Source organism: Haliotis rufescens, unplaced genomic scaffold (assembly GCF_023055435.1).
Source record: "Haliotis rufescens isolate VD_foot unplaced genomic scaffold, xgHalRufe1.0.p SCAF_131, whole genome shotgun sequence".
Lineage (NCBI taxonomy): Eukaryota > Metazoa > Mollusca > Gastropoda > Lepetellida > Haliotidae > Haliotis > Haliotis rufescens.
This window is the reverse complement of record NW_025963815.1, coordinates 488,205-515,700: the sequence shown is the minus strand read 5'-3', so window position 1 is coordinate 515,700 and position 27,496 is coordinate 488,205. Positions and strand designations below refer to the sequence as shown.

Here is a 27,496-nt window from a genome sequence, read left to right as displayed (position 1 = left end):
AAATTAATTCACACATAACGTGTAATAACTTACATATAAAATAGTTGGTATAATTGTATACATTTGACGTATAGTTCCTATTCTAAATGCTCTTTGTTATTGAGAGTGCATCGGTGCCATCTTACGTTGTGGTTTTCAAGTTCCGATCGTTGTTAAATTGTCTGTTAAATTATATAATTATATTATTTAATACCAGGTGCCTTTGAGCAATGCTTATTGTATCATGGACCTTTTGTTAATATTGTTTTAAAATTGTATTGTCATAGTGAATTGATGTAGACTTGGTTAAATCGTTGTGGGGACGCACACACTCCTGATACATTTCTGTTCATTTCTGTCTCTTCATTGGCAGCGATGTGTGACAAGTGTTACAATGGTGGCTCCTGTGTCTTCAAGAACGGAACCTTCAGTAGTTGCATGTGTTCGTATCCCTGGACTGGTGCCACGTGCAACGTGTATAAGCAGAGTAAGTGTGCATGAAACGTCGTGATATTCAAAGAGACCGATATAGAGCTTTCAGGTTCCATATTCCGTCTTTCCGTCAATTTGTTTCTGTGTTCAGTTTATATTTCAAACGTTATCTCGTGCCGGTGTATTTTTATGATATCCTTTTTCTCAGGTCTAGAAAATTGCACCACATGTCTTAATGGAGGATCGTGTCTGCCTGATTCCCAAAGCTGTCACTGCGCGCCGGGGTTTGTTGGACGTTACTGTGAATTGAATATAGGTAAGAACGTTACCTTATCTCTACGTAAGAATATTAACAAACATTTATATGGTTTCTTTTTTACAATGAAGTCGCGTAACAAAAGTCCCAGCCTCGTTCAACCCACCCTTAGCTTCTTCCCTGTCTATCATAAAAGCATAACTTTTGATAGAAGGTTTCTTTTTATCACCCACAGCTGAAACATTTTCAAGCCTGGCATCAGCTGATATTAGGACTGTGGACACATGCTTGCAGTCATTCAGAGATGAGGTTCAGGAACAGGTGACCATCATGAACGACATCTTCTGTCAGTCATCACACATTGGACGCAGGGCAAAGACGTTCAGGATCCCCCGTGTCCACGACATCGTGTCAGCGCTGACAACAGGGATGAAGATGCACGAGCTACTCATGAAGGCCTGTGTCAATAACAGCGTCGCATTTACCCCTGCAGAGGTGAAAACTAAATTGGCCGGAGCACTACAGGCCCTGAACGCTAGTCTACATTCCAAGACGTTCTCCATGGCTGTGAAATGTATGAACGATTCTTTGAGTGAGAAGAAGGTCGTGATGATCCTGAGGCAGTTATATTCAGACATCCTCAACAACACCATAGGAGCAGGACGAGCCTTCGGAAGTCGTAAGTATGGCGTCTGATGTATTTAAAGGCAACAGCCTTGGTGGCCCACTTGTCTGAGGTGCCTTAACTTGCAGTGCTGAGTTGCGGTTCCTTGCTTGTGAGCATCATACCTGTGCTCTTGGGTTTAAACGCTTAGGACCTGCACCACCTCCGGGACTCGACACATTACCTGACACACCATGGTATTAGTAGGACACCGTTTAAAGCACTGTGTACACCGTATAACACACCCCATCACTTACCAAGCGTAATGAACCCCATGGTCTCTGGCTATGACTGATTCCATCATTATTTACTCTCAAAGATGACTATTTATCTCAACCCTTCCTTTAAAGAGCTTTTGTCGCTTTTATAAATACTCGTGCCCTGGCAGCAGTAAGTTAACATAATTAGAAAAAAGTCTCCGCTGAACGATTCCGACAACGGAAGCATCATAGAGAATCTCACCCGAGTGTGTTTTGGTATCAAATATATCAACACGAGTTGATAAAAGTGGAATCTCCGAGTTTTTTCCCCCACTTTTATCAACGAGTGTTGATATATTTGATATCAAAAGACACGAGGGTGAGATTTTATTTATCATCCAACATCATTCTTCCAATTTTTTCAGTTTGTAGAAAGTAATAAGCAGTGTCTAAAGTGTAAAAAGTACTGCTAACAGTTTCAGTAGCAGAGCCATTAGTGATGTCATTTGATTGTGTCGTCATGGTAACCAATGACATCACAATGGTCTGTAAAGCATTGTGATGCAATTTCATTGCAGCGATATCTCCAGTATAGATATCGCTTGATCTCACCCAAGCGACAACTCCTGTGGGAGCCAGTTTTGGATGATAAATTATGTTAAACATACCTCTTACTTAAAAACAATTTTGACTTCAGTGTTCGATAGATGTTTTAGATGAGCTGTTGAGTGGATACCATTTTATCACAACTAACTCAAGTGTTAGATAAATGTTTTAGAGGAGCTGTTGAGTGGATACCTTTTTATCACAACTAACTCCAGTATTAGATAAATGTTTCAGAATAAAAATTAGATGGGTGATCTTTATCACAACTGACCTCAGTGTCTGATAAATGTTTCAGAATTGATATAGGATGGGTAATTTTGATCACAGCTAACTCCAGTGCTCGATAAATATTTCAGATTTAGTGTTGGATTGATAAATAAATGTTTTACCAGCTATCTCCTAGTAATCACCAAGACCTCGCAATAGCATATTAGCATATCGCATGACTCCCCATTGTTTGCCATAATCGGTTGAAGGAAACAATGGATTTGGTACATGAGTGTTGACGCAGAAATAAGATATAAAACATAATTAGATTGAAACTTATGCTTCACTGAATCACTTATCATATTACCATCAAGATGTTATAGTCTTTATATATTTTGTTTCAAAAAAGAAAAAAAATCAGCATTCAGTGGGATGCCAACGAACTATTTAAGTTTATAAATATACAGAGTCCAGCTGTCGGCCTTCATCAAGCACACTCTGTGGATTTCATGCTGCATCATTTGAGATCCTTTTTCAACAGTTGCTGTAACCGAGTTTCAGACTGAAGGCCGGGAAGCCGGAAACTTAACTATTTATATTTGTGTATTTATTTGAATTGCCCTATGAAAATAAACAACAACGAAGATTTAATGAAGTTTAGGTTGAAGATGATTTATTGTCCTGTCAATCAAAGGTAACTCAATATGTACAACTTGTATTGTATGAACGAATCGAGGAATATCATGAAGAGCGCGTCGTCTAATAGTTGGATAGGTAATGTTTATATAATAGAAATAGAAATAATGCATAAATATTCATTGAATTGCAAAATGGCGATACTCTTGTGATCTGTTTCTTAATTCATTCGAGTCAGAACTGTTTGATGAGGGTTACAGCATGCAATATTTCAAAACATTTTCTGGAAGAATTCTTGAAGACAGTTCCACAATTGACGCATCAGTGACGAATGATGTCTAATGCAATTCCCAGTTTATCATTGAATTTATAAAACGTTTGCACAGATGGCGTTAATACCTTCACGTGGTACAATTACCGTCGACTGATGAATGAGTGCAGGAATATACATCACGAACGCTGAAAGAGAAAAGTCATGTGGATATAGCTTCTTTACTGGCCAGCCCGTAATAGAAATGTTTTATGGGAGACAAGTTGAGGACATTTCCAAATTTGACGCATCAGTGACTAAAAATGATGTTCGATACACTTCCCTATTATGACTTGAACCACATGTTCCTGTGTTTTAGGTGAATAATTGACTTGTCTTTGCATGTGTATGTGATGTGTGCCACCGGTAGGGCAGGATGCGCTCACCTTTTCGCGAACACTGGTGTCATCACTATTTCATAGTGATTCATAAACACATGCTCGTTATATAGTCGGAATACTACAAAGGACTCAGCTTTTGGCCGAGGGTTCATGTTTTGTACCGCCTTCGTTTGACCATACACACCCAGAGCAAGTATATAACACTGGCATCATTGATTAAAGTCTCACGCGTACATATGTCAAACAGTAGTACAAATACAATGCGCATGGTTACCTAACAAACCTCTTCGCATCTAATGGTACGATGCTGTCAGCGTTAGGAACCATCAACCCACACTATCAGTCGTTATACACGTTCGTCTTGTTTGTACATGTTCTCAATTCAATGTTAAACTTTCGTTTCCATTTACTGCCTTTACATCTAAGTATCGATCTGTTATCGCCGTATCCCCACGATGTCCCAAACATTGGTCGGTCGCTGCAACCTGCCTACCGCGGTGTGTCTATTGACTTAGCACTTAGAGTGCTGATGGGGTCAAGATACCTGTATAGCGGTTTACTGGTCAGTGTAACGCTTCTCTATTGGCTGGCTTATTGGATGTATCTTCGTGTCCGACGTAGTTAATGGGGACTTTGTCAAAGAGGCAGTGTTTATTGGCAGTTGTAACCGTTACAGACTTTCCTCTACGTCAAGGTAGTAAATGGGCTGGGATCATCAACAATAAATGGTTCAATGGCGTTTTAAATTGTTTGGTAGATCCATTTTGAACAATTTTCGTGACAGTGGCGCCTGTGGTATTATCACGATTGTCGCTTTATTAAAGGGTGTTTGGTGTGTGTGGGTGAGTGTTGATGTGATGTGTATGAGGAGGGGTGGGGGGTGGATGGGGTGTGGTGTGTGGGGGTGTGGGTGTGGTCGGGGGCTGGGTGGGGGTTGAGGGTGTGTGTGGGGTTGGGGGTGGGGTGGGGTAGGTGTGTGTGTGTGAGTGAGTGTGTGTGTGTTTGTGGTGTGGGTTGAGTTGGTTGATAGTGTGAGTGTGTGGGGTGTGTGTTTGTGGTGTGGGTGGGTGGGTGTAGTGGGTGAGTGTGTGTACGGGTAGTGTGTGGGTGAGTATGTGCTGTGTGTGATGTGAATGTGTGTGAATGTGTGTGTGTGTGTGTGTGTTTGTGTGTGTGTGTGTGTGTGTGTGTGTGTGTGTGTGTGTGTGTGGTGTTTGTGTGTGTGGTGTTTGTGTGTTTGTGGTGTGGGTGGAATGAAAAGGCGAGTGTGTGGAGTGTGTGGGGTGTGTGGAGTGTGTGGAGTGTGTGGAGTGTGTGGAGTGGGTAGGTGGAGTGTGTGGAGTGTGTGGAGTGTGTGGAGTGGGTAGGTGGAGTGTGTGGAGTGTGTGGAGTGTGTGGAGTGGGTAGGTTGAGTGTGTGGAGTGTGTGGAGTGTGTGGAGTGGGTAGGTGGAGTGTGTGGAGTAGGTGGAGTGTGTGGAGCGTGTGGAGCCTGTGGAGCGTGTGGAAGGTGGAGTGTGTGGAGTAGGTGGAGTGTGTGGAGCGTGTGGAGTGTGTGGAGCGTGTGGAGTGTGTGGAGTGGGTAGGTGGAGTGTGTGGAGTGTGTGGAGTGTGTGTGTGGAGTGTGTGGAGTGTGTGGAGTGGGTAGGTGGAGTGTGTGGAGGGTGTGGAGTGTGTGGAGTGGGTAGGTGGAGTGTGTGGAGGGTGTGGAGTGTGTGGAGTGTGTGGAGTGTGTGGAGTGGGTAGGTGGAGTGTGTTGAGTAGGTGAAGTGTGTGGAGTGTGTGGAGGTGTGGAGTGTGTGGAGCGTGTGGAGCGTGTGGAGTGTGTGGTGTGTGTGGAGTGGGTGGAGTGTGTGGAGTGTGTGGAGTGTGTGGAGTGGGTAGGTGGAGTGGGAGGAGTAGGTGGAGTGTGTGGAGTGTGTGGTGTGTGTGGAGTAGGTGGAGTGGGTGGAGTGTGTGGAGTAGGTGGAGTGTGTGGAGTAGGTGGAGTGTGTGGAGTAGGTGAAGTAGGTAGAGTAGTTGGAGTGTGTGGAGCGTGTGGAGCGTGTGGAGTGTGTGGAGTGTGTGGAGTGGGTAGGTAGAGTGGGAGGAGTAGGTGGAGTGTGTGGAGTGTGTGGAGTGTGTGGTGTGTGTGGAGTAGGTGGAGTGGGTGGAGTGTGTGGAGTAGGTGGAGTGTGTGGAGTAGGTGAAGTAGGTGGAGTAGGTGGAGTGTGTGGAGCGTGTGGAGTGTGTGGAGTAGGTGGAGTGGGTGGAGTAGGTGGAGTGTGTGGAGTGTGTGGAGCGTGTGGAGTAGGTGGAGTGGGAGGAGTAGTTGGAGCGTGTGGAGCGTGTGGAGTAGGTGGAGTGGGTGGAGTGTGTGGAGCGTGTGGAGTAGGTGGAGTGGGTGGAGTGTGTGGAGTAGGTGGAGTAGGTGGAGTGGGTGGAGTAGGTGGAGTAGGTGGAGTGTGTGGAGTGTGTGGAGTAGGTGGAGTAGGTGGATTGGGTGGAGTGTGTGGAGTAGGTGGAGTAGGTGGAGTGGGTGGAGTAGGTGGAGTAGGTGGAGTGTGTGGAGTGTGTGGAGTAGGTGAAGTAGGTGGATTGGGTGGAGTGGGTGGAGTAGGTGGAGTAGGTGGAGTAGCTGGTATTGTGGAGTGGTTGGAGTAGGTGGAGTAGGTGAAGTAGGTGGATTGGGTGGAGTGGGTGGAGTAGGTGGAGTAGGTGGAGTAGGTGGTATTGTGTAGTAGGTGAAGTAGGTGGAGTGTGTGGAGTAGGTGGAGTGGGTGGAGTAGGTGGAGTAGGTGGAGTAGGTGGAGTATGTGGAGTAGGTGGAGTGGTTGGAGTAGGTGGAGTAGATGGAGTGTGTGGAGTGTGTGGAGTAGGTGGAGTAGGTGGAGTAGGCGGGCGGGCAAACCAGTGGGTAGTTGAATTATCAGCGATCCTCGCGGAAGGTGGACGATTTCACACAATCATGCAGTGAACACAGTGATCTGCTTTGACCTGCTCTGTCCTGTAATCACTATGGTAACGAGGAAGAGAAAAGTAGAGAAGGGGAGAAAGAAGAAGGGGGCACAATAAGGGTGGATCGGAGGCCACATAACGAATGAATGTTTTTTTCTGCGTGTGTGTGCGTATCCCTCCCCGCAGACGTCCATCACAAACACATGCAAAGGCAAAGGCAATTCCTTGCGTAAAACATACGAGAAGACATGGTACAAGTTCAAATAGGAACTACATCGGGCATCATTTTAGTCACTGATGCGTCAAATTTGGAAATGTCCTCAACTTGTCTCCACAAATCCTTTTGAAAGCTTTACAAAGAAAATAGGGAGGAAGGGAAGAGGGAAATGGAACAGTGAACGAATGAAATAATGAAAACGGAAATACCTATTTCAATGATTTAATGTTTTTATGTTTGAATTGTGTATGTGTATGGTGTGTACCTATGGCTTGTATTGATTGAAATTGCAATGGACGGCCAAACCCACAGTGTGCTATGTTCACTTCTAGTAGTTATTCTGAGGTGGCAGTTGACTGGCGAATGTTGTAAGCGATGGCATGTTATATGACAATACGGTTGCATCAAGGCATGTAATTGACGATTAAACGGGAATTATTGTCTTCGACTTTTTTAGTATTTTAAAAGAACCATCAATATTTAGGATATTTACGGTGTAATGTACATGACTGTTTGCAGCTATCCAAGCATATTTCATAACTTTATACTGAAGAAGCAAGACATACACAACTTGTGATAATACTGATTCCAGCCCCTAATACAACATTTAAAAATTCAGTTAAGCGTTCAAGTCTATCCTTCTACCTATACTACATACTTTGCCCAGCACTATATGCCCTATACCAACATTACTGTCACACAATACATGCCATATTCAAACATTACTGTCCTACAATTTATGCCATATACCAACAATACTGTCCTACAATATATGTCATATACCAACATTACTGTCACACAATATATGCCATATACCAACATTACTGTCACACAATATATGCCATATTCCAACATTAATGTCCTACAATTTATGTCATATACCAACAATACTGTCCTACAATATATGTCATATACCAACATTACTGTCACACAATATATGCCATATACCAACATTACTGTCACACAATACATGCCATATTCTAACATTACTGTCCTACAATTTATGTCATATACCAACAATACTGTCCTACAACATATGTCATATACCAACATTACTGTCACACAATATATGCCATATACCAACATTACTGTCACACAATATATGTCATATACCAACAATACTGTCACACAATATATGCCATATACCAACATAACTGTCACACAATATATGCCATATACCAACATTACTGTCACACAATATATGCCATATTCAAACATTAATGTCCTACAATATATGTCATATACCAACATTACTGTCCTACAATTTATGTCATATACCAACAATACTGTCCTACAATATATGTCATATACCAACATTACTGTCACACAATATATGCCATATACCAACATTACTGTCACACAATATATGCCATATACCAACATTACTGTCACACAATATATGCCATATACCAACATTACTGTCACACAATACATGCCATATTCCAACATTACTGTCCTACAATTTATGTCATATACCAACAATACTGCCCTACAACATATGTCATATACCAACATTACTGTCACACAATATATGCCATATACCAACATTACTGTCACACAATATATGCCATATACCAACATTACTGTCACACAATACATGCCATATTCCAACATTAATGTCCTACAATTTATGTCATATACCAACAATACTGTCCTACAACAAATGTCATATACCAACATTACTGTCACACAATATATGCCATATACCAACATTACTGTCACACAATATATGTCATATACCAACAATACTGTCACACAATATATGCCATATACCAACATAACTGTCACACAATATATGCCATATACCAACATTACTGTCACACAATATATGCCATATACCAACATTACTGTCCTACAATATATGTCATATACCAACATTACTGTCACACAATATATGCCATATACCAACATTACTGTCACACAATATATATCATATTACACCAATTATCAGTTATGCAATAGCAGCCATACAATATGTGGAAGCGATAACCCTTCCCATATTCATGAGTTGATTGCACGATGCCGACTATATCATGAGCGTGTGTTTATGAATCACGTGCACTATCAAATAGTGGTGCTACAAGGTGTTCGCGAAAAGGTTATTTTTTTTAAAGCTTTACTGAGGACTTGAATGTTGTAACCTTGCTATATGTTACATTACATTGTCTTTCCTATAATACTTGTTAGGTTACAGCAGATTTAGCATGTGATAAGTGTATTCCTCAGTTAAGCGGAACAGGCCAAGCGGAACGTGTTTCACAACTCTATCTTCTCGATGCGTGATGTAATAGTCTTTGCAAAGTAAATATTCATTTTTTTCAAAAATCATCCAAACCAGATGACATGTTTTACAAGAAGAATTGATCTTTGCTCTGAATAATTTACTTTGTTTATTATGTCGATTTACTTGATATATACAATAGCTGTTTGGGCGTTACTATAGAAGTACACGTAAACAAAAGGTTGCTATTTAAAAGCCCTACAACCGCATAACATCGCCCTAGATGGGAGATGCTGTGGATGTTATGACTGAGAATCATCGTTAATCAATACCATCGTACCAAACTGCTCCTTTATAATGTAATAGGCCTAGCGTTACAGTCGCGTATTTAGCCATTTTGATAATCATAGTTTATAATTGAATAATTAAATGATACTAGGTGATTGCTCTTGGTCGTTTTATGCTTAATAAGCGTTTTTTCTATTTTTATATGCTATATGTCTCTTAACACATACACACACATACATACACATACACTCACATACATACACACACATACATACACACATACATACACTCACATACATACACACACATACATACACACACACATGCACATACATACACACACACATACATACACACACATACATACATACACACACACATACATACATACATACATACATACATACACACACATACACACACACACATACATATACACACACATACATACATACATACATACATACACACAAACATACATACACATACACACATACATAAACCTACACACACATACATACACACATACATACACATACACACATACACACACATACATACACACACATACATACATACACACATACATACATACATACATACATACATACATACATACATACATACATACATACATACATACATACATACATACATACATACATACATACACACACATACACACACACACACATACATATACACACATATACATACATACACACAAACATACATACACATACACACATACATAAACCTACACACACATACATACACACATACATACACACACATACATACACACACATACATACACACATACATACACAAACACACACATACATTCACACATACATACACAATCATACATACACATACACACATACATACACATACACACATACACACATATATACACAGAACACACAGACACTCACACACATATACACACATATACACACACATGCATATACATATACACACATACATACACATACACAAATATATACACACAGCCACTCACACACATATATACACACATACACACACAGTCACACGCACAGTAAGACACACACTAACGCGCGCACGCACACACACACACACATAATTGGTGTCCCGCTGAATATACTTGGTATAACAGCGGCTCAAAAATCGACTCACTCACTCACAGACATTCATGCGTAGTCAGAGACGAGCTTTGTTGCTATGGAAACTCCCCTGTTATACGTGTTGTAATAAATTGCTTCATTTATTCCGTTAAATGAAAACAGCTGACTAATTATCAACGAGGGAGGGTGGTGGTGTTGTGTGATGTTGCACAATGGTGTGTGGTGTTTTGTGTTGAGTTGTGTTGAATAGAGTATTGTGTTTTATGGTGTTGTGTGTGGTGGCGTGTTATGTTGTGGTGGTATGGTGTAGGGGTTTGGTGAGTGAGTGAGTGAGTATGGTTTTACGCTGCTTTTAGCAATATGCCAGCAATATCACGGCGGGGGACGCCAGAAATGGGCTTCACACATTGTACCCATGTCGGAAATCGAACCCGGGTCTTCGGCGTGACGACCACTAGGCTACCTGACCGCCCCTTGTAGGGGCTTGGTGGTGTGATGATGTTGTGGTGTTCTTGTGTTATGTTGTAGTGATCTGGTGTAGTGGTATTGTGGTATTGTGGTGTGGTGCGGTGTTGTGTTGTTGTGTTATGTTGTGTTTAGGTGATGTGGTGTTGTTGTGTTGTGTTGTAGTGGTGGTATGGTGTTGTGGTATTGTGGTGTGGTGCGGTGCGGTGTTGTGTTGTTGTGTTGTTGTGTTATGTTATGTTTAGGCGATGTGGTGTTGTTGTGTTGTGTTGTAGTGGTGGTATGGTGGTATGGTGGCGTGGTGTTGTGGTGTGGTGCGGTGTTGTTGTTGTTGTGTTATGTTATGTTTAGGCGATGTGGTGTTGTTGTGTTGTGTTGTAGTGGTGGTATGGTGGTATGGTGGCGTGGTGTTGTGGTGTTGTGGTGCTGGTGGTGTTGTGTTATGATGTGGTGTTGTGTTGTGGTGGTGGTGGTGGTGGTACGGGGTCCATCATATGGGTGAGGAAGGAGGAGCAAGAGGACATGATCTGTAGCAGGAGTAAGGGGCAGGAAAGGAAACATTTACAGAGACTGAAGAACGATTTACAGTAAATGTGGAACCCAGCGAATGTGTGGAGGGTGAATACATTGAGATGGGGAAAGTGAGAGTGAGCGAAGTACAGAGTGAGTGAATGACACAGGCGAACTGACATAACAACAAAGTAAATGAATCAAGACGAGAAAGGAAAACAGAAAATGTCACTCCGTTATTCGCATCCATTGTCATGTTTCAAAATATATGGAAACACACAAGATGATAATGCCATTGGACGAAGATGGCATTTGTATTTTCACAGATAAAGCGCGCTTTAAACAACCTACAAACAGCTTTCATCTTTGATGAACGACCCATTGGAGATCGATTTTCGGTTTAGCCGAGCGAGACAGTCTCGGAAGAATGCATTAAAATGGTTTGTTCTATTTTTGTCAGTCGGTTAAAAACTTCATACCATGCTACATACGAATGATTCATAATTAATGCCAGTGTCCGCAATGACTGTAATGTCGTCATGCATCAGTGTGGTATCGCATCACTCCGGAACTAATGAGGATTAAGCGTTAAGGAATTGCTGACGTTCTCACTTTGTGAGGGTTATTATAGTTATACCAGCTTGGCGCGGTTCAGAATTCTGTGAACAAGGAGTCAGAAGAATGCATAGTTGCCTTCCGTGTGAATATTAGGACTAATTATCTCCAAGAAAGTGATTGATCGATCGGTCAACATGGAACCTACATATATAGTGTTAAAAAAAGTGAAAAAAATAGCTTGTGCACTTAACAATAATATTCATACGTATGTTGAGGACAGCAGTTTGAAAAATACTGTGTAGATTTTTTTCTCATGATGATCATACATGAGTGAGTGAGTATGGTTTGTAGCAATATTCCAGCAATATCACGACGGGGGACACCAGAAAAGGGCTTCACGCATTTGACCCATGTGGGGAATCGAACCCGGGTCTTCGGCGTGACGAGCGAACGCTTTAATCACTAGGCTATCCCACCGCCCGATCATGCTTGACGTTGGCACGGTCAAATCGGGGTATTCCGACATTTCTGTAAGAAAAACAATCGGAACGTGGTGCCTCGCATAAAATTAAAACCAGACGAAATCATAAGAAATTTCTGCATAAAGCGGGGTTCATTGTTTGCCTTTATTCATGTATTGAATTACAGCCAAATAGTAATGATACCGTGGGGTATCCTGCCTCAACGGTGGCACCCATCACAAACACATGTAAAGGCAAGTCAATTGTTCAGCAAAAACAAACGGGAGCGTCAAAATAGGTTATTGTATCGTACATAATTTTAGTCATTGATGCGTCAAATTTGGAAATGTTCTCATCTTGTTTACCATAAAACGTTTTGTAAGATTTACTGAGGGTTTGAAGGTTGGGACTTTGATTTGAGCATGCCTCGTATTGATCCCACTTCTATTAACGGGAGGGTCACTATACAAGTCATGTTCATATGAGTTTTTGCATTCAGCGTTCATGGTGTATACTCACTAACTGCCCTAAGGAGAGGTACTTACGTCATCACTGCCAAATGCCATCGTCAACTAATGGTTTACCGGGCCCCGCGGCAGCAGCATTCATAACTCCACTCTTGAAAATCACAATGGTGAAACCGGTAAAGTAAATCTTTGGACTGAATTGTACATAAACTAGAAATACTACTTTACCCCTCCTAATTATATGCTTTACCCTGTGGTACCCATTTCCAGGCAGGTACCAAAGTCTCGCGGATAGGTCTGGCAGGAGAGCGAAAGGACGGTGGTTCGATACCAGGCCATGTCATTCAAACAAATGTTAAAACGTGATACTTGTTGTTACCCTTCCCGGCATTAAGGGGTTAAAAAGGACCTGTCTGCTCGGAGTCATGTATGCTGGTACTGAGCAGCGGGCTTGCGCTACAAAATCTGGCATTAGTCTCGGTATAGTTTAAGCAATTATGAAGACAAACGCATACGCACGCATACACCCCCCCACACCGACCCACCAACCCACATGCCACCCACCCACACACACACACCCATCCACCCACACCCACACACCCACCCACATCCACACCCACCCACACGCACGCACCCCCCCCCCCCCCACACACACACCCACACCCACCCACCCACACCCCCACACCCCCACACCCACATCCCCCTCCCCCCCCACACACATACCCACCCACCCCCACACGCACGCACGCACGCACGCACGCACGCACACACACACACACACACACACACACACACACACACACACACACGCACACACGCACGTACACAAAGACAAGGGATCAGATATCCCCAGTTTTAACACTGTGACTGACTGACATGTAATTTGTTTGAAGACAAACCGGGAATGTGCCCAGCTGTGACGACGACGACAGTTGGCGTATGTGCCATCGAGTGCGCCGGGGACAACGACTGCCCATTTGATCACAAGTGCTGCACCAACGGCTGCGGACAAGTGTGTCTTCCTCCTACCACAGGTAATGAGCCTGCCACTCTGCTCGGAACATTTGTATTTATCAGCGTTCAGTGAATCGTGTACTAGACGGCTTTTGATGACAAGGAAAATGTCCACAAAAACGGTGATATGATTGCGACAAATTAACTCGAAATAGTCCTGGATCAGAAAGTATCTTGGCTAAGTTACAAGAAGCTAATTAAATTCACTCATTACCTTACACATGATTCTTTATATCATAACGGGGCCACGGGTGGCCCACTCGTCTAAGGCTCCGCGCTTCGCTATGCAGAGTTGCGTCCATTGGGCACGTCAGAAACATATGATTGTGGGTTCGAATCCCGGTTCGCTCCGATTACGTTTCTAGGTTTGTCAGCACCATACCCGTGCTCGTGGGTTTCACCGAAGTGGTAAACGTCTGAGATCTGTATCACTTCAGGCTTTCCTTCCACATTAAGCTGACACGCCGTGATATAACTGGAATACTGTTCAAAGCGGCGTTAACCCAACTCACTCACTCACTCACTTTACATCATTACATCATTGGGGAAAACACACGCAATAAGTAATGGTGTGTTGACAGAAGTACGAATCTGGATATAAACAAATCGTATCGTTTGTTTGACGTGGCACTTTGCTGTATGACGGTGGAAAAAAATTGATCGAGTTTGGACCAGACAAACCAATGATTTAATTTGAAGCCGTCGAGATACGATGACACACTCTCAACCAAATCACCTAACCAGATCCATTTATATAACACTTATATGTATATTTGATGTTCTAGAAGATTAGTGATGGCGTATTGATATGAACCTAGCAATAAGTACTGGTATGAAAAGACAGACCCCATCACATACAGTATAGCACAAAGTACACTACCACTGCAACTAAAAATACTCTATGATGCCCTGGATAGTGGGCGCGATTGGAAAGAGATCTATAGAAGGAACCCATTCTGTCTCACGATGCCTAGTATCAATGTCCAAGTTGTGTCTCTCGAATAAATTCCATAATGTAAGCCTTTCCTTTAACAGAAATACTTGTTCTTTCAGGGGAATCATCAATGAATCTTAGCATAGAATACAAACAGAAAATCAGTGGCTGCTTGCAAGATTTTAATAAACGTCTTCAAGGAATATTGAGTAGCGTTAACAAAGTCCTGTGTCAGATGGGCAAGGAGTATTCCCCGACACATAGGTCAGCAATGAAGATCATCAGCGATGTCTCGTCCCCATCTATGGATTCCATGACGACAAGCTGTATGCATATTACCGAGACCAACTACACACGTGCTGAAATTATGACGATTTTGACCGAGGCTGCAGCCGAACTGTCAAGTGATGACTACCTGGACGAACTTATTAAGGCCAAGGCTTGTGTAGTGGCCGAGCTGCCTGCAACGCTGGGGAATATTTCCACATCGTTCGATCACTTGTACGGGGCAGTTTCAGGAACTGTGAATATGATTTTAACCGCAGGTAAGATTCTTTCGTTTTACATTAGTTTTATCACATAAGTACAAGGGCTTTCGGTTGTATAGAAGTTGAAAATATAAAACAGTGAGTGAGTTGGGTTTAACGCCGCTTTTAACAGTATTCCAGTTATATCGCGGCGTGTCAGCTTATATTTTAGTGTGGGAGGTAAGCCCGAAGTGATGCAGGTCTCAGACGTTTACCACTTCGGCGAAACCCACGAGCACGGGTATGGTGCTGACAAACCTAGAACATAATCGGGGCGAACCGTGATTCGAACCCACAATCATAGGTTTCTGGCGTGCCCAAGGGACGCAACTCTGCACAGCGAATCGCGGCGCCTTAGACGAGTGGGCCACCCGTGCCCCCGAAAATATAAAACAGAGCTGGAATACAAATAAGGAAGGTTCGAGCATGGGACATCCCTTATTTTTACTTTTCGGATCAAGATATGCAGCAATATTTCTGGTATTAGAAGTCGGTTTCGAAAAAGGCGTAAGCGTACATATATATCAGTACCAATTTGGTTAAAACAAGCGAGTTCAGTAGAACACGAAATTGACATCACGCTGTAACAGACAATTTAAACCAACTGCTGTCATAACTTTAAATCATATTTTGACTTAGTGTGTACTGAAGACAGTACATTACAACGTTACAACGTATCAATGTTGGCGTCACATTGACACAGGTACCTCTCCACACAATTTTCAATAAGGGAAGTCATGAAGGAGACACTACATCTTGACTATAGGTATCCGAGTGTAAAGAAAGAAGTATTTATTATTCATGAAATGCACACATGCTGACAATACCTTCGTGAGATGAGTGTCATTATAGGAATCACTGATATTATGTGGCCCATCATGAGATATATAACAAGGGACCTTATGTGTGAAAAATCACATTTTGACTTTTTATTATATTTATTATTTTTATATTTATAGTACTGTACCTTAGGAACTCAAAAATCAATAAGAAAGTAACGTTGACGTCAACGTTTGACGTTAAACATCTTTCTTTATGATGTCATATTACAATTATATCCTAGCACCCACACGGTCCTTTTTCTCAAGGCGGGTGACATGTGCCTTTTTATGCGGAAGTACATGGGGTGTAGCTAATATGATATACCCATATTTCAAAACGTGTTCATGCATAATTTCCACCACTAATTTTGTTTTCACGCCCAAAGGAATTTCTGTTGGCGGGTAATCAAGACTGGTTATGCTCCTGTATTGGTGATTTATATTTAATGAAACCTAAGTGTGACGGTCTTCCATTCCAGGCCCGTGTATGTGGATGCCTTGCAAACACCTTGGTTCGTGTGTTCCCCAGGGCGCCGACTACATGTGCTCCTGTTCTGCCTTATACACAGGCAAGGACTGTGACACCCCGTTCGGTAAGTATGTGTATGTCATATGGAGCAGTTCCTGATACGTTCAATGGGACCTGAGATCAGCTCATTGACAGTCCCATGTCCTTGAAACATTGTGTGATGGATGTCAATCTTACAGTTAATTTACCGTAATGTCCAAATTGGTCGTAAAAAGCGACTAACGGGATCGGGTGGTCATGTTCGCTGACTTGGTTGATGGATTTCATTTGAGTGGATCGATGCTCATGATGTCAGTCACTCGCTTGTCTTGTCCAGACTCGACTATTTACACCGTCTTTATAAATCAGAAATATCGCTGGGGTAATGTTATACATCAACAAACAAACAATCATGAAACAGTAGCCAACTTCTAGCCCTAGACTGAAAATGGGTAACAAATCATCATCGTTATCATAATCATGATCAGGAGCGGTCGGGTAGCCTGGTGGTTAAAGCGTTCGCTCGCCGCGCCGAAGACCTGTGTTCGATTCCCGACATGGGTACAAAGAAGCCAATTTCTGGTGTCCCCCGCCCTGATATTGCTGAACTATTGCTACAAGCGGCGTAAACCCAAACTCGATCACCCATTCTCATGATCATGATCATTGTCATTATTATGAGATTAGATATGACACTCCTTATATGGAATAATCAAATAACCAGCTGTCCAAAACCTTGTGACCATTATGAAAATTGTCTAATTCCTATCACAAGAAAACAATGTGTTTTACGCAGATGATCCGAATTTGCCATCCGACTTGACACTTGAAGAAAAGGACGCAATCAAAACATGCATTGATATGCACGAGAAGAACCTGACAGATGTACCGGATAATGGCAATCTACGTAAAAAGGTGAAATGTGCAGCTTTGCAGTATCTAACACCATTCAAAGGGTCTTGGTTGAGGAAACCCACCTTGAACGACATCTACAACGAAGCATCCAACTCGACATCTGACAGAAATACTCTCACGTTAAGGGACTGCAGTAGGATGGGATATGTAGAGACCACAGATGGCTCCTTCAAGAAAGAGGTGATGGAGGGTGTGCGGGCCTTGTTTACATACCTGAACAGCAGCGAGGGACAGACAGACTTGAATAAAGGAGTGGATTGTCTCATGAACGTGCTGAAGGATTCGGGCAGAAGTGATGACGAGAACGCAGCGATGCAGGGTCGCATGAGAGCCCTCTATGATGACTTCTCTGCTTCTGTCAAGGCAGATGTGGGACCTTACATGAATGGCACAGGTAAATACTTTTCTCCTTTCGTTTGTACATGAGTTCTCTTATTTGATTGACACTTAAAGATCTTACATTTATAACCTAACCTAACATTCAGTGTACAATGCTTAATATTTCAGGTCCTTCTGGCTCTTGTTTATCACACCCATGCCAAAATGGCGGCTCGTGTATCAGTCCTACGTCTGAAAATGACTTCATTTGCGTATGCAAAACTGGCTTCAAGGGAGATAACTGTGAATATGTTGATGAAGGTGAAGGTGAGTTGAACTGTACACGAGTTCTTGAATGTCACTGAAACATCACATCATTTCATTTATGTGAAACGAGTATGGGCTTTGTAATGTAAATACAAGGGCGTATGCATCAAGGTATTCCAGGGATGGTTAGGTAGGCCAGTACTAATAGAGGGTTCAATTCTCCTCACTAGTACGGGAGCACGGGTGGCCCAGTCGTCTAAAGCGTCGCAGTTCGTTGTGCAGATTTGCGTCCCTTGAAAACGCCATAAACATATGATTGTGTCCCGGTTCGCCCCGATTATGTTTCTTGGTTTGTCAGCACCATACCCGTGCCCGTGGGTTTCCCCAAAATGGTAAACGTCTAAGACTTTCATCACTTCGGACTTTCCTCCCACATTAAGCTGACACGCTGTGATATAACAAGAATACTGTTCAAAGCGGTGTTAAACCCAAATAATTCAAACATTCCCCATTGTATGAAGCAGATTTAGATGCTGCCTGTTCTAATATGAATGAAATATTGGTGAATATGGCGTTAGAAAACTCATTCAAAGTAATCCATGTTTCAACTTTCAAGACGAAGCATGGGAAGCCTGTAAGGACAAGTTCGAGTCTGTCTTGGAGTCCGCACGTAAATGGGCAACTGACATCAGCTGCTATGCAAACCGTGTTCCTAGCGTCTTGGAGCTCCTGAAGCAGCGTCCTTTAGTGAAGATGCTCCGTGGCAACACCTTGGCATGTACAGACACAGCTTACGGAGACACAGACGCAGAGTCTAAGATTAAGGACATTCTGGATGCAGCCTTCAGGTTTGTGAAGCAGAAACTGGGGGACGAGCACAGAAATTTCACAGAGTGCGCTGATCGACGCAAACAGGAGGATGAACTCGTCAAACAGAGCGGAACGTACGTTTCCAACATAAGACAGACCATTGTAGGACTTGCCACTGCCCTGACACCTGGTACGTGAACTGTACTCGTCAATGTTCTAGCACACAGGAACAGGAATCTGAATTCAAACCTTTTTCTTTGATCTCTTTTGACAATGAGATATTTCATGTAGAAGACATGTTATTCAGCATCTAACGAATCGTTTAATTGTTAAATTGATAACAATTTATGTTATTGTATTGACGAAGATTAGAGAGGGATTTGAAGAAATGAAATTTGTGTTTCCAATTCCTAAATGTCTATCAAAAACTAGATTATTATTATAATAATAAAAGGCAAACTAGTGGTGAAAATAATATGAATTGATCAGTGATCAGCAGACGTTTGCGACAAGGGAACCCCTTATCATCACTGAAAGTATATTGTTAGTAAAAGAGTGTTTGTGTTACTTTATAGATATAGAGCAGCAACAGTGCAAAGATGACTTTAAGCATCTGATGGAACAAGCACAGAGGCGTGTACTACACATAGTCTGTAGTCTGCAGAACCTGGACTCCTTGAAGGACCTCGTTAGCAAGCATAGTCTTCAGCACCTGCTCCAGCACCCGTCATCCGCCCCTGACTGTTCCAAGATGGCCACATCAGCATCAGTCAAGGCAAATGATGTCATGGTTGCTAAGGAGATGGTGAAGAAGGCTGATAGGTTCGGGATGGTGAACCTGACTATGGGATATGAAACACTGAAGAGTTGTGTGGAAGGACAGGCTGGAACTGCTGGTTCAACGGATGGGTTTGTTGCCAGCAGCCGGGCACAGCTGGTGAACATGACCAAAACACTTGCAGCTCTCAGGGAGGAAATGATACCAGGTTAGTCCCATAGAGATGATGACAGTTTTACCAAATTAACGATGGCTGCCTTTTCTGACCTTGTCTCACCTTAAAACTTGACAAAATTGGCAAATCAGTAAAATATACAAGGTCAACGCCAGAGACATATTAGTTTCTATTATATGCCGAAACTGATTCCTTCGGGAGTGAGAGACAAAATAGGGATGAACATTATATTAAGTAATTTTCATCTGAACATATTCAGTCTATTGAATGTGGTATGGGTGTACATCGCGAATCATGGAATTAGCATGGACATGTACAGTTCATGTACAATGTCTGTGTGCGTTTTTGCAGCTCTTACATTTAATGTTGGACATGCACATATATGCATATGTAAGAACGTAAAGCAATCTATTCCGATCAATATTTTTGTGGATATTCCTTGGTAGTGAGGACTGAGCACACAATTTCATAAAATATCATAAATTTGGTGACAGTGACACTACTTCATAGATGTAGAAATGTATGTTTTGTTAACACTAATTCATATTTCAAGGTCCATGCCAGTCTTCTCCCTGCATGAACAGCGGTGAATGTAAGAATGTGGACGAGTCGTATGTGTGCCGTTGTCCAGAGGGTACGACCGGCAAAGACTGCGAAATAAGTGAGTATCTTCCGTTATCACATCCGTGACAATTCGTGATAAAAATTCGTGACAGATCTAGAGCGAGTCACGAAATATTTGTATTTTACAAACGGGAGTCATGCAGTTTCGTCAACAATGGAGTCTGTTTCACGCCAACAGTGAGTGAGTGAGTATGGTTTTACGCCGCTTTTAGCAATATTCCAGCAATATCACGGCGGGGGACACCAGAAATGGGCTTCACACATTGTACCAATGTCGGGAATCGAACCCGGGTCTTCGGCGTGACAAGCGAACGCTTTAACCACTAGGCTACCCGACCGCCCCTTCACGCCAACAATGGAGTATTTATCGCCAATGGTGTTATCATTGACCAACAAAGCTGCAGTGTTGGTGAATTCTTTGACTAACAATGCTGCAGTGTGGGTGAAATCTTTGGCCAATTATGCTGCATTGTGGGTGAAATCTTTGACTAACAATGCTGCAGTGTGGGTGAAATCTTTGACCAACACTGCTTTACTATGGATGAAATCATTGTTTAACGTGATCGTGTAGATTTTCTTGATTTCTTTCATTTGTAATAAAAGAATGATAAATGATATAATGTTGCAATCCACATCGGATGTAATGGAGCGTCATACTCAACAGGACATAGCTACAGGTGAGGAGGTGTTTAACGTCACGTCCAAGATGATTGCACTTATAGAGCAAACAAAGCTACAGCATGTCCGATGTATGGATAACGCATATCTGATGACAGTTAGATGACTCCAGTGATCCCCTTGGTATTGTTTTTCACGAATAGTTGAAGTAAAAAAAGGAAAACAATCGTCTCTAGTTCCTTCCTCTAACTGCCCACAAAAAGAACATAGATGCAGCTTCATACTTCTACTGTGTATAAACACCCGGCACTTCAATGTTGTAAGTTTCGCATGTACATTTAAGTCCAGGTACACGTTCGGCTGTTTTGAGAATGTAGTTTAATCAACGCGATAGTCATTAGTCCAGCACCTGTAATCTGGAAGAATCAGCATTATCGTCGTCAGCATCATCGTCGTTGTCGTCGTCGTCATCATCATCATCGTTGTCGTCGTCATTATTATTATTACCATCATTATTACCAGTATTATTACCAGTATTATTAATGTATAAATGCTTCACCGTTACAGACTTGTATCTGGAACAGCTCGGCCAATGCAATTCTACATTTAACTCAAGATTACAGCGCGGAAGGGAGCTGGCAATGAGACTAGTGTGTGCTGCCAAGAAACAGGACGATCTTGCACAAAAGGTGGAACAAGTCAAGCTCCTTGCAGCGCTGGGACACGTCAGCATGCCACTTGCCTGCGCAGCGACAGATGTCCCCACGGATGTGGAGGACTTTGCCAAGAGGACGCTGGCTGAGACACTGTCCTATGTCGGGAGGACTCTTGTGCCCAGCGTCCGGAACCTGGTCACGTGTGCCACTCCCGTCATCACAAAGGGAGGGCTTTCTGATGACATTGTTAAAAATCATAGGAAAACCGTAAATGACATGAAAACCGCCTTGGAAGACCTGAAGAAACTGCTGACGCCTGGTACGTTAATGGGATATAATAGTCTGTTTATATCGAATATTATATATGTGCTAATTAAAACATGTCCATTATTGCTTACTTATCCAACCGTCGAGATGTGAGTCCATTCATGCACAACAGTGGAGCACATTTTCCCGCAATATTATGTTGATATTGGGAATACTTCAGTTTTCGTATTAGGTGCCCTGAGCTAAATACTAAATACTGAAGTCACAACTTCTATTACTTCACATGGGATGATTATTTACTACTGTGTTTTAATGCAATAATTGAACTTTATTTCAATGACCAAAATTAGAAGAATAATTAGACTACATAATAATAATACTACAGATAAGGAACCATCCAGGTTTGTCCCAGACAGAGTTTACATCAAGTTGTCTGTATTTTGACCATTCGATTCAATGCAATTTGTGATACCTAACCTTAGCATCTCTCTGCGATAATCTGTTTCAGTACATGTGCAAAGTTATGTTAAAAGTTTAATGAATCAGTGAGTATAGTTTTACGCCGCTTTTAGCAATATTCGAGCAATATCAGGGCGGGGGACACCATAAATGGGCTTCACACATTGTACCAATGTGAGGAATTGAACCTGGTTCTTCGGAATGACGAGCGAACGCTTTATCCACTAGGCTACCCCGACGTCCTGTTAAAAGTTTAAAACGTGATGAGATGAAACTCAAGTGCATTACAACGGTAGGAGACTAGACTGGTCGTGTATAAGTGCTTGCTGCGTAAACAATTAAACTGTTAATAAATCTATCACCTATAAAGCCCATTATTAAAGTATACATTGTTAATTTTCAATTATTATTGAAGTCATTTGAACATACATGTGATACGATTGCATGTGATTATACACCATACATGTTTGTATTTAAAGACGTCACTGTGTTTACAGAACAGCGACATATGACAGTTATCAGTTTATTGTACCTAGATATATTCCACTAATAGATACGCCTTGTCACTGCCAAATATCCAGACACGTAATGTACGATTTTCGTTATAGGTCCCTGCTCATCCAACCCCTGCGAGAACGGGGGCACCTGCACAAACGGCCGTAAAGGAGACACATTCGTGTGCGAGTGTACCAGACTGTATGGTGGAGACACGTGTCAGATCAGTAAGCTTACAACTGTTTATTCAGCTGTGTATATCTCCAGTGTTTCATTGCAAAGGGGTCAACCATCTATTCTAGAATGAGAATCAACTTTTATACAGGGATCGCAATTCTTAGATTTTAACCCAAGAAGTATGTCTTTTAAAGTCCTACTCATCGGGACATGGAAAAACAATAGACTACGTTTATAACGAACAGACGGATAAAACGAACTATTTTTTGGTCCTGTCCATTTGCTTCATATATTCCGTACATTTGCATTTAACGAACTACGGTTATAACGAATTAAAGTTAGTGGAATTGAGTTCGTGATAACCGTAGTTTACTGTATGTGACAAACCACGAGATGAGGGACTTCATGGTAAAAAGTCACATTTTTACTTCTTATTATATTTTAAAACGACAGTATGTTAAGACCACAAAATCAGTTGACAAGCTCCAATTCATATTCATAACACAGATACATGTCATCAAACATTTGGACTCATTTGCAGACACAATCGTTTATGTAATAAATTGCCGTTTTTAGATACAATGTCCGATTAATTGAAAGCAGGCATGTATGCTGAAAGGTTTAGAAATAATGTTTTAATTACTTTACGAGTTCTAACTCTGGTTGTGTCCTAGCCTAACACTGACGATCATGTTACAGGCACGTGTTCCGGGACAACCAACGCGTGTGGGTTTTGTGTGGGAGCGTCGACTGGAGTTCCTGAAAACAAAGGTATCAACAAATGCGGTGGCTGCGTCGGTGACCCCGACGCAAAAAAACCGGACTGCAACGGCGTGTGCGGGGGATCTGCCGTTAGACATGCCATCTGTGGGGGCTGTTACGGTGAGTATATATCGTGTGTGGTGTGCAGGGATCTGCCGTTAGACATGCCATCTGTGGGGGCTGTTACGGTGAGTATATATCGTGTGTGGTGTGCAGGGATCTGCCGTTAGACATGCCATCTGTGGGGGCTGTTACGGTGAGTATATATCGTGTGTGGTTTGCAGGGATCTGTCGTCAGACATGCCATCTGTGGGGGCTGTTACGGTGAGTATATATCGTGTGTGGTGTGCAGGGATCTGTCGTCAGACATGTCATCTGTGGGGGCTGTTACGGTGAGTATATATCGTGTGTGGTGTGCAGGGATCTGTCGTTAGACATGCCATCTGTGGGGGCTGTTACGGTGAGTATATATCGTGTGTGGTGTGCAGGGATCTGTCGTTAGACATGCCATCTGTGGGGGCTGTTACGGTGAGTATATATCGTGTGTGGTGTGCAGGGATCTGTCGTTAGACATGCCATCTGTGGGGGCTGTTACGGTGAGTATATATCGTGTGTGGTGTGCAGGGATCTGTCGTTAGACATGCCATCTGTGGGGGCTGTTACGGTGAGTATATATCGTGTGTGGTGTGCAGGGATCTGTCGTTAGACATGCCATCTGTGGGGGCTGTTACGGTGAGTATATATCGTGTGTGGTGTGCAGGGATCTGCCGTCAGACATGCCACCTGTGGGGGCTGTTATGGCACATATCTAGCATGTGTCCTGTCAGGATCTGCCGTCAGACATGACACCTGTGGGTGTAGTTATCTAGCACGTGTCCTGTCAGGATCTGCCGTCAGACATGACACCTGTGGGTGTAGTTATCTAGCACGTGTCCTGTCGGGATCTGTCGTCAGACATGCCATCTGTGGGTTGGATATCTGTTGGATATGGGAAGGGTTTTGTCGGTTTTATTAACGAGAATCGCCTTATGTCTGCTCTGGTAGGCGCTCATTACAGTTCCTTGTTTGACACGTTACAGACGGAGACACCGGTAAAACTGAGGCTGACGTCTTCGACTGCGACAGGTGCGTGGACAACGTCCCCGTGCGAGACTGTGCCGGCCAGTGCATACAGAGAGGTGAGAGGCAGCCAAGTCAGCCTAAATTCTTACACAATTTGCATTTTCAAATGAAATATATTTTGGTCTGCGGCCAAAAACGTTTTAAAATGATAGTTTGCACAAGTTTTGGCATCAACCCGTGAGTATACGGGTTAGAATAGGTCTTCAACAACCCATGCTTACCATAAAAGGCGACGACGCTTGTCGTAAGAGGCGACTAACGGATGCGGGTGGACCAGCTCGCTGACTTGGTTGATGCATGTCATCGTATCCCAATTGCGATGTCATCATGTCAATCACTGGATTGTCTGATTCAGACACGATTATTTACAGACCGTTGTCTTACAGCTGGAATATTGCTGAGTGCGGGGTTAAACAACAAACAAACAAACAAACAATCAAACAAACAATCAAAAGTCTTGAAATCTCTATCTGAACACATGTGAAGACACATATTATTTGGGTCATGTAAATTAATTGATGATGTGGATTATTTGGTTCAGCAGAGGGATCAGTGTGCTAACGTATTACACAACAAACTACTTGCCAATTCAGGATAACTCTAAAAACAATCACATTTCAGTTTGTTTTAACGTAATACGGTACGTGTCACCAGGTGTTCGGGGTGCCTCCCGGAACAAGTGTGGGCTGTGTGTCGGTGGCCAGTCGGGAAAGCTGCGGACCGCCGGGATGGACGTCTGCGGCGTGTGTGACGGAGATGGCTCCACCTGTAACGACTGTGCCGGCGTCCCGAAGGGGTGGGTCGGTTACGAAGTCAGAAACAACCATTATAGATAGATAAACACCACTACTGACGTGCATTCGTTTTAGACTTGGCCTGAATGATCTAAAAATTAACACAGGGAGATTTTCATCTATTGAGAAATCGATACGATTATGCCCATTTTGTGACATTGTTGTCGAAGATGAATACCATTTCATGTTTATTTGCCCTATATACGAAAAGCTAAGAGACAAGTACTTACCGCAGTGGTCTCTATCTCATTTTAATGCTAAAAGATTGTCTTCATTACTGTCTTGCAAGGATCTTATAACACAACATCAACTGGCTTTGTACATACATAATGCTTTTTTGTTACGAAGTGAATTGTTACCTTGACTTTGCATTTTATAAAATATGTTATGTAACTCCGTTGTATATGGGCCTGTGGCCTTTCATACAATAAAGAATTGAATTGAATTGAAGGATCATAATACAATGCCGACTATAGGATCCCTAAACATTGTTCATTATAAACTGAAGCGAATTACATTTTTCCAAACAATTCCCTCAGCTGTGAGTATTGCCTTAAATATCTTTGACAGAAATGCAGTGAGCGAAAACCCTAAATAATTCGACAATCCAAGATACATGTATATATGTATCTCAATTGTGCTCACAGCCCTTCCCAGTTGGATTCCTGTGGTGTCTGTGACGGCAACAACGACTGCATGAGAGTGAAGAGCGTCGTGCCCCACATCGTGATGCTGGGAAGTACAGAGGTAAGGCAGTCAGACACGGGTAGTGCCCCACATCGTGATGCTGGGGAGTACAGAGGTAAAGCAGTAAGACACGGGTAGTGCCCCACATCGTGATGCTGGGGAGTACAGAGGTAAGGCAGTCAGACACGGGTAGTGCCCCACATCGTGATGCTGGGGAGTACAGAGGTGAGGCAGTCAGACACGGGTAGTGCCCCACATCGTGATGCTGGGGAGTACAGAGGTAAGGCAGTAAGACATGGGTAGTGCTCCACATCGTGATGCTGGGAAGTACAGAGGTAAAGCAGTAAGACACGGGTAGTGCCCCACATCGTGATGCTGGGGAGTACAGAGGTAAAGCAGTAAGACACGGGTAGTGCCCCACATCGTGATGCTGGGGAGTACAGAGGTAAGGCAGTCAGACACGGGTAGTGCCCCACATCGTGATGCTGGGGAGTACAGAGGTGAGGCAGTCGGACACGGGTAGTGCCCCACATCGTGATGCTGGGGAGTACAGAGGTAAGGCAGTCAGACACGGGTAGTGCCCCACATCGTGATGCTGGGGAGTACAGAGGTAAGGCAGTAAGACACGGGTAGTGCCCCACATCGTGATGCTGGGGAGTACAGAGGTAAGGCAGTAAGGCACGGGTAGTGCTCCACGTCGTGATGCTGGGAAGTACAGAGGTAAGGCAGTAAGACATGGGTAGTGCTCCACATCGTGATGCTGGGGAGTACAGAGGTAAGGCAGTAAGGCACGGGTAGTGCCCCACATCGTGATGCTGGGGAGTACAGAGGTAAGGCAGTAAGGCACGGGTAGTGCTCCACATCGTGATGCTGGGAAGTACAGAGGTAAGGCAGTAAGACATGGGT

The 27,496-nt window shown here is 42.9% G+C and overlaps 1 protein-coding gene across 1 annotated transcript in view; it reads left to right on the top strand.

Annotated features, from left to right (window-relative positions):
- Window positions 1-27,496, top strand: part of LOC124143207 — a 77,188-nt gene that overhangs the window by 7,711 nt on the left and 41,981 nt on the right. Inside the window, exons 5-21 of the mRNA XM_048394912.1 lie at window positions 353-466; window positions 620-727; window positions 903-1,346; window positions 13,756-13,896; window positions 14,930-15,355; window positions 16,638-16,751; window positions 17,463-17,975; window positions 18,089-18,226; window positions 18,783-19,166; window positions 19,552-19,962; window positions 20,483-20,590; window positions 21,739-22,146; window positions 23,162-23,275; window positions 23,925-24,107; window positions 25,067-25,165; window positions 25,764-25,905; window positions 26,551-26,650. Coding sequence (XP_048250869.1) covers window positions 353-466; window positions 620-727; window positions 903-1,346; window positions 13,756-13,896; window positions 14,930-15,355; window positions 16,638-16,751; window positions 17,463-17,975; window positions 18,089-18,226; window positions 18,783-19,166; window positions 19,552-19,962; window positions 20,483-20,590; window positions 21,739-22,146; window positions 23,162-23,275; window positions 23,925-24,107; window positions 25,067-25,165; window positions 25,764-25,905; window positions 26,551-26,650 — 3,947 coding nt within the window. The remainder of the gene's footprint in view (window positions 1-352; window positions 467-619; window positions 728-902; window positions 1,347-13,755; window positions 13,897-14,929; window positions 15,356-16,637; window positions 16,752-17,462; window positions 17,976-18,088; window positions 18,227-18,782; window positions 19,167-19,551; window positions 19,963-20,482; window positions 20,591-21,738; window positions 22,147-23,161; window positions 23,276-23,924; window positions 24,108-25,066; window positions 25,166-25,763; window positions 25,906-26,550; window positions 26,651-27,496) is intronic.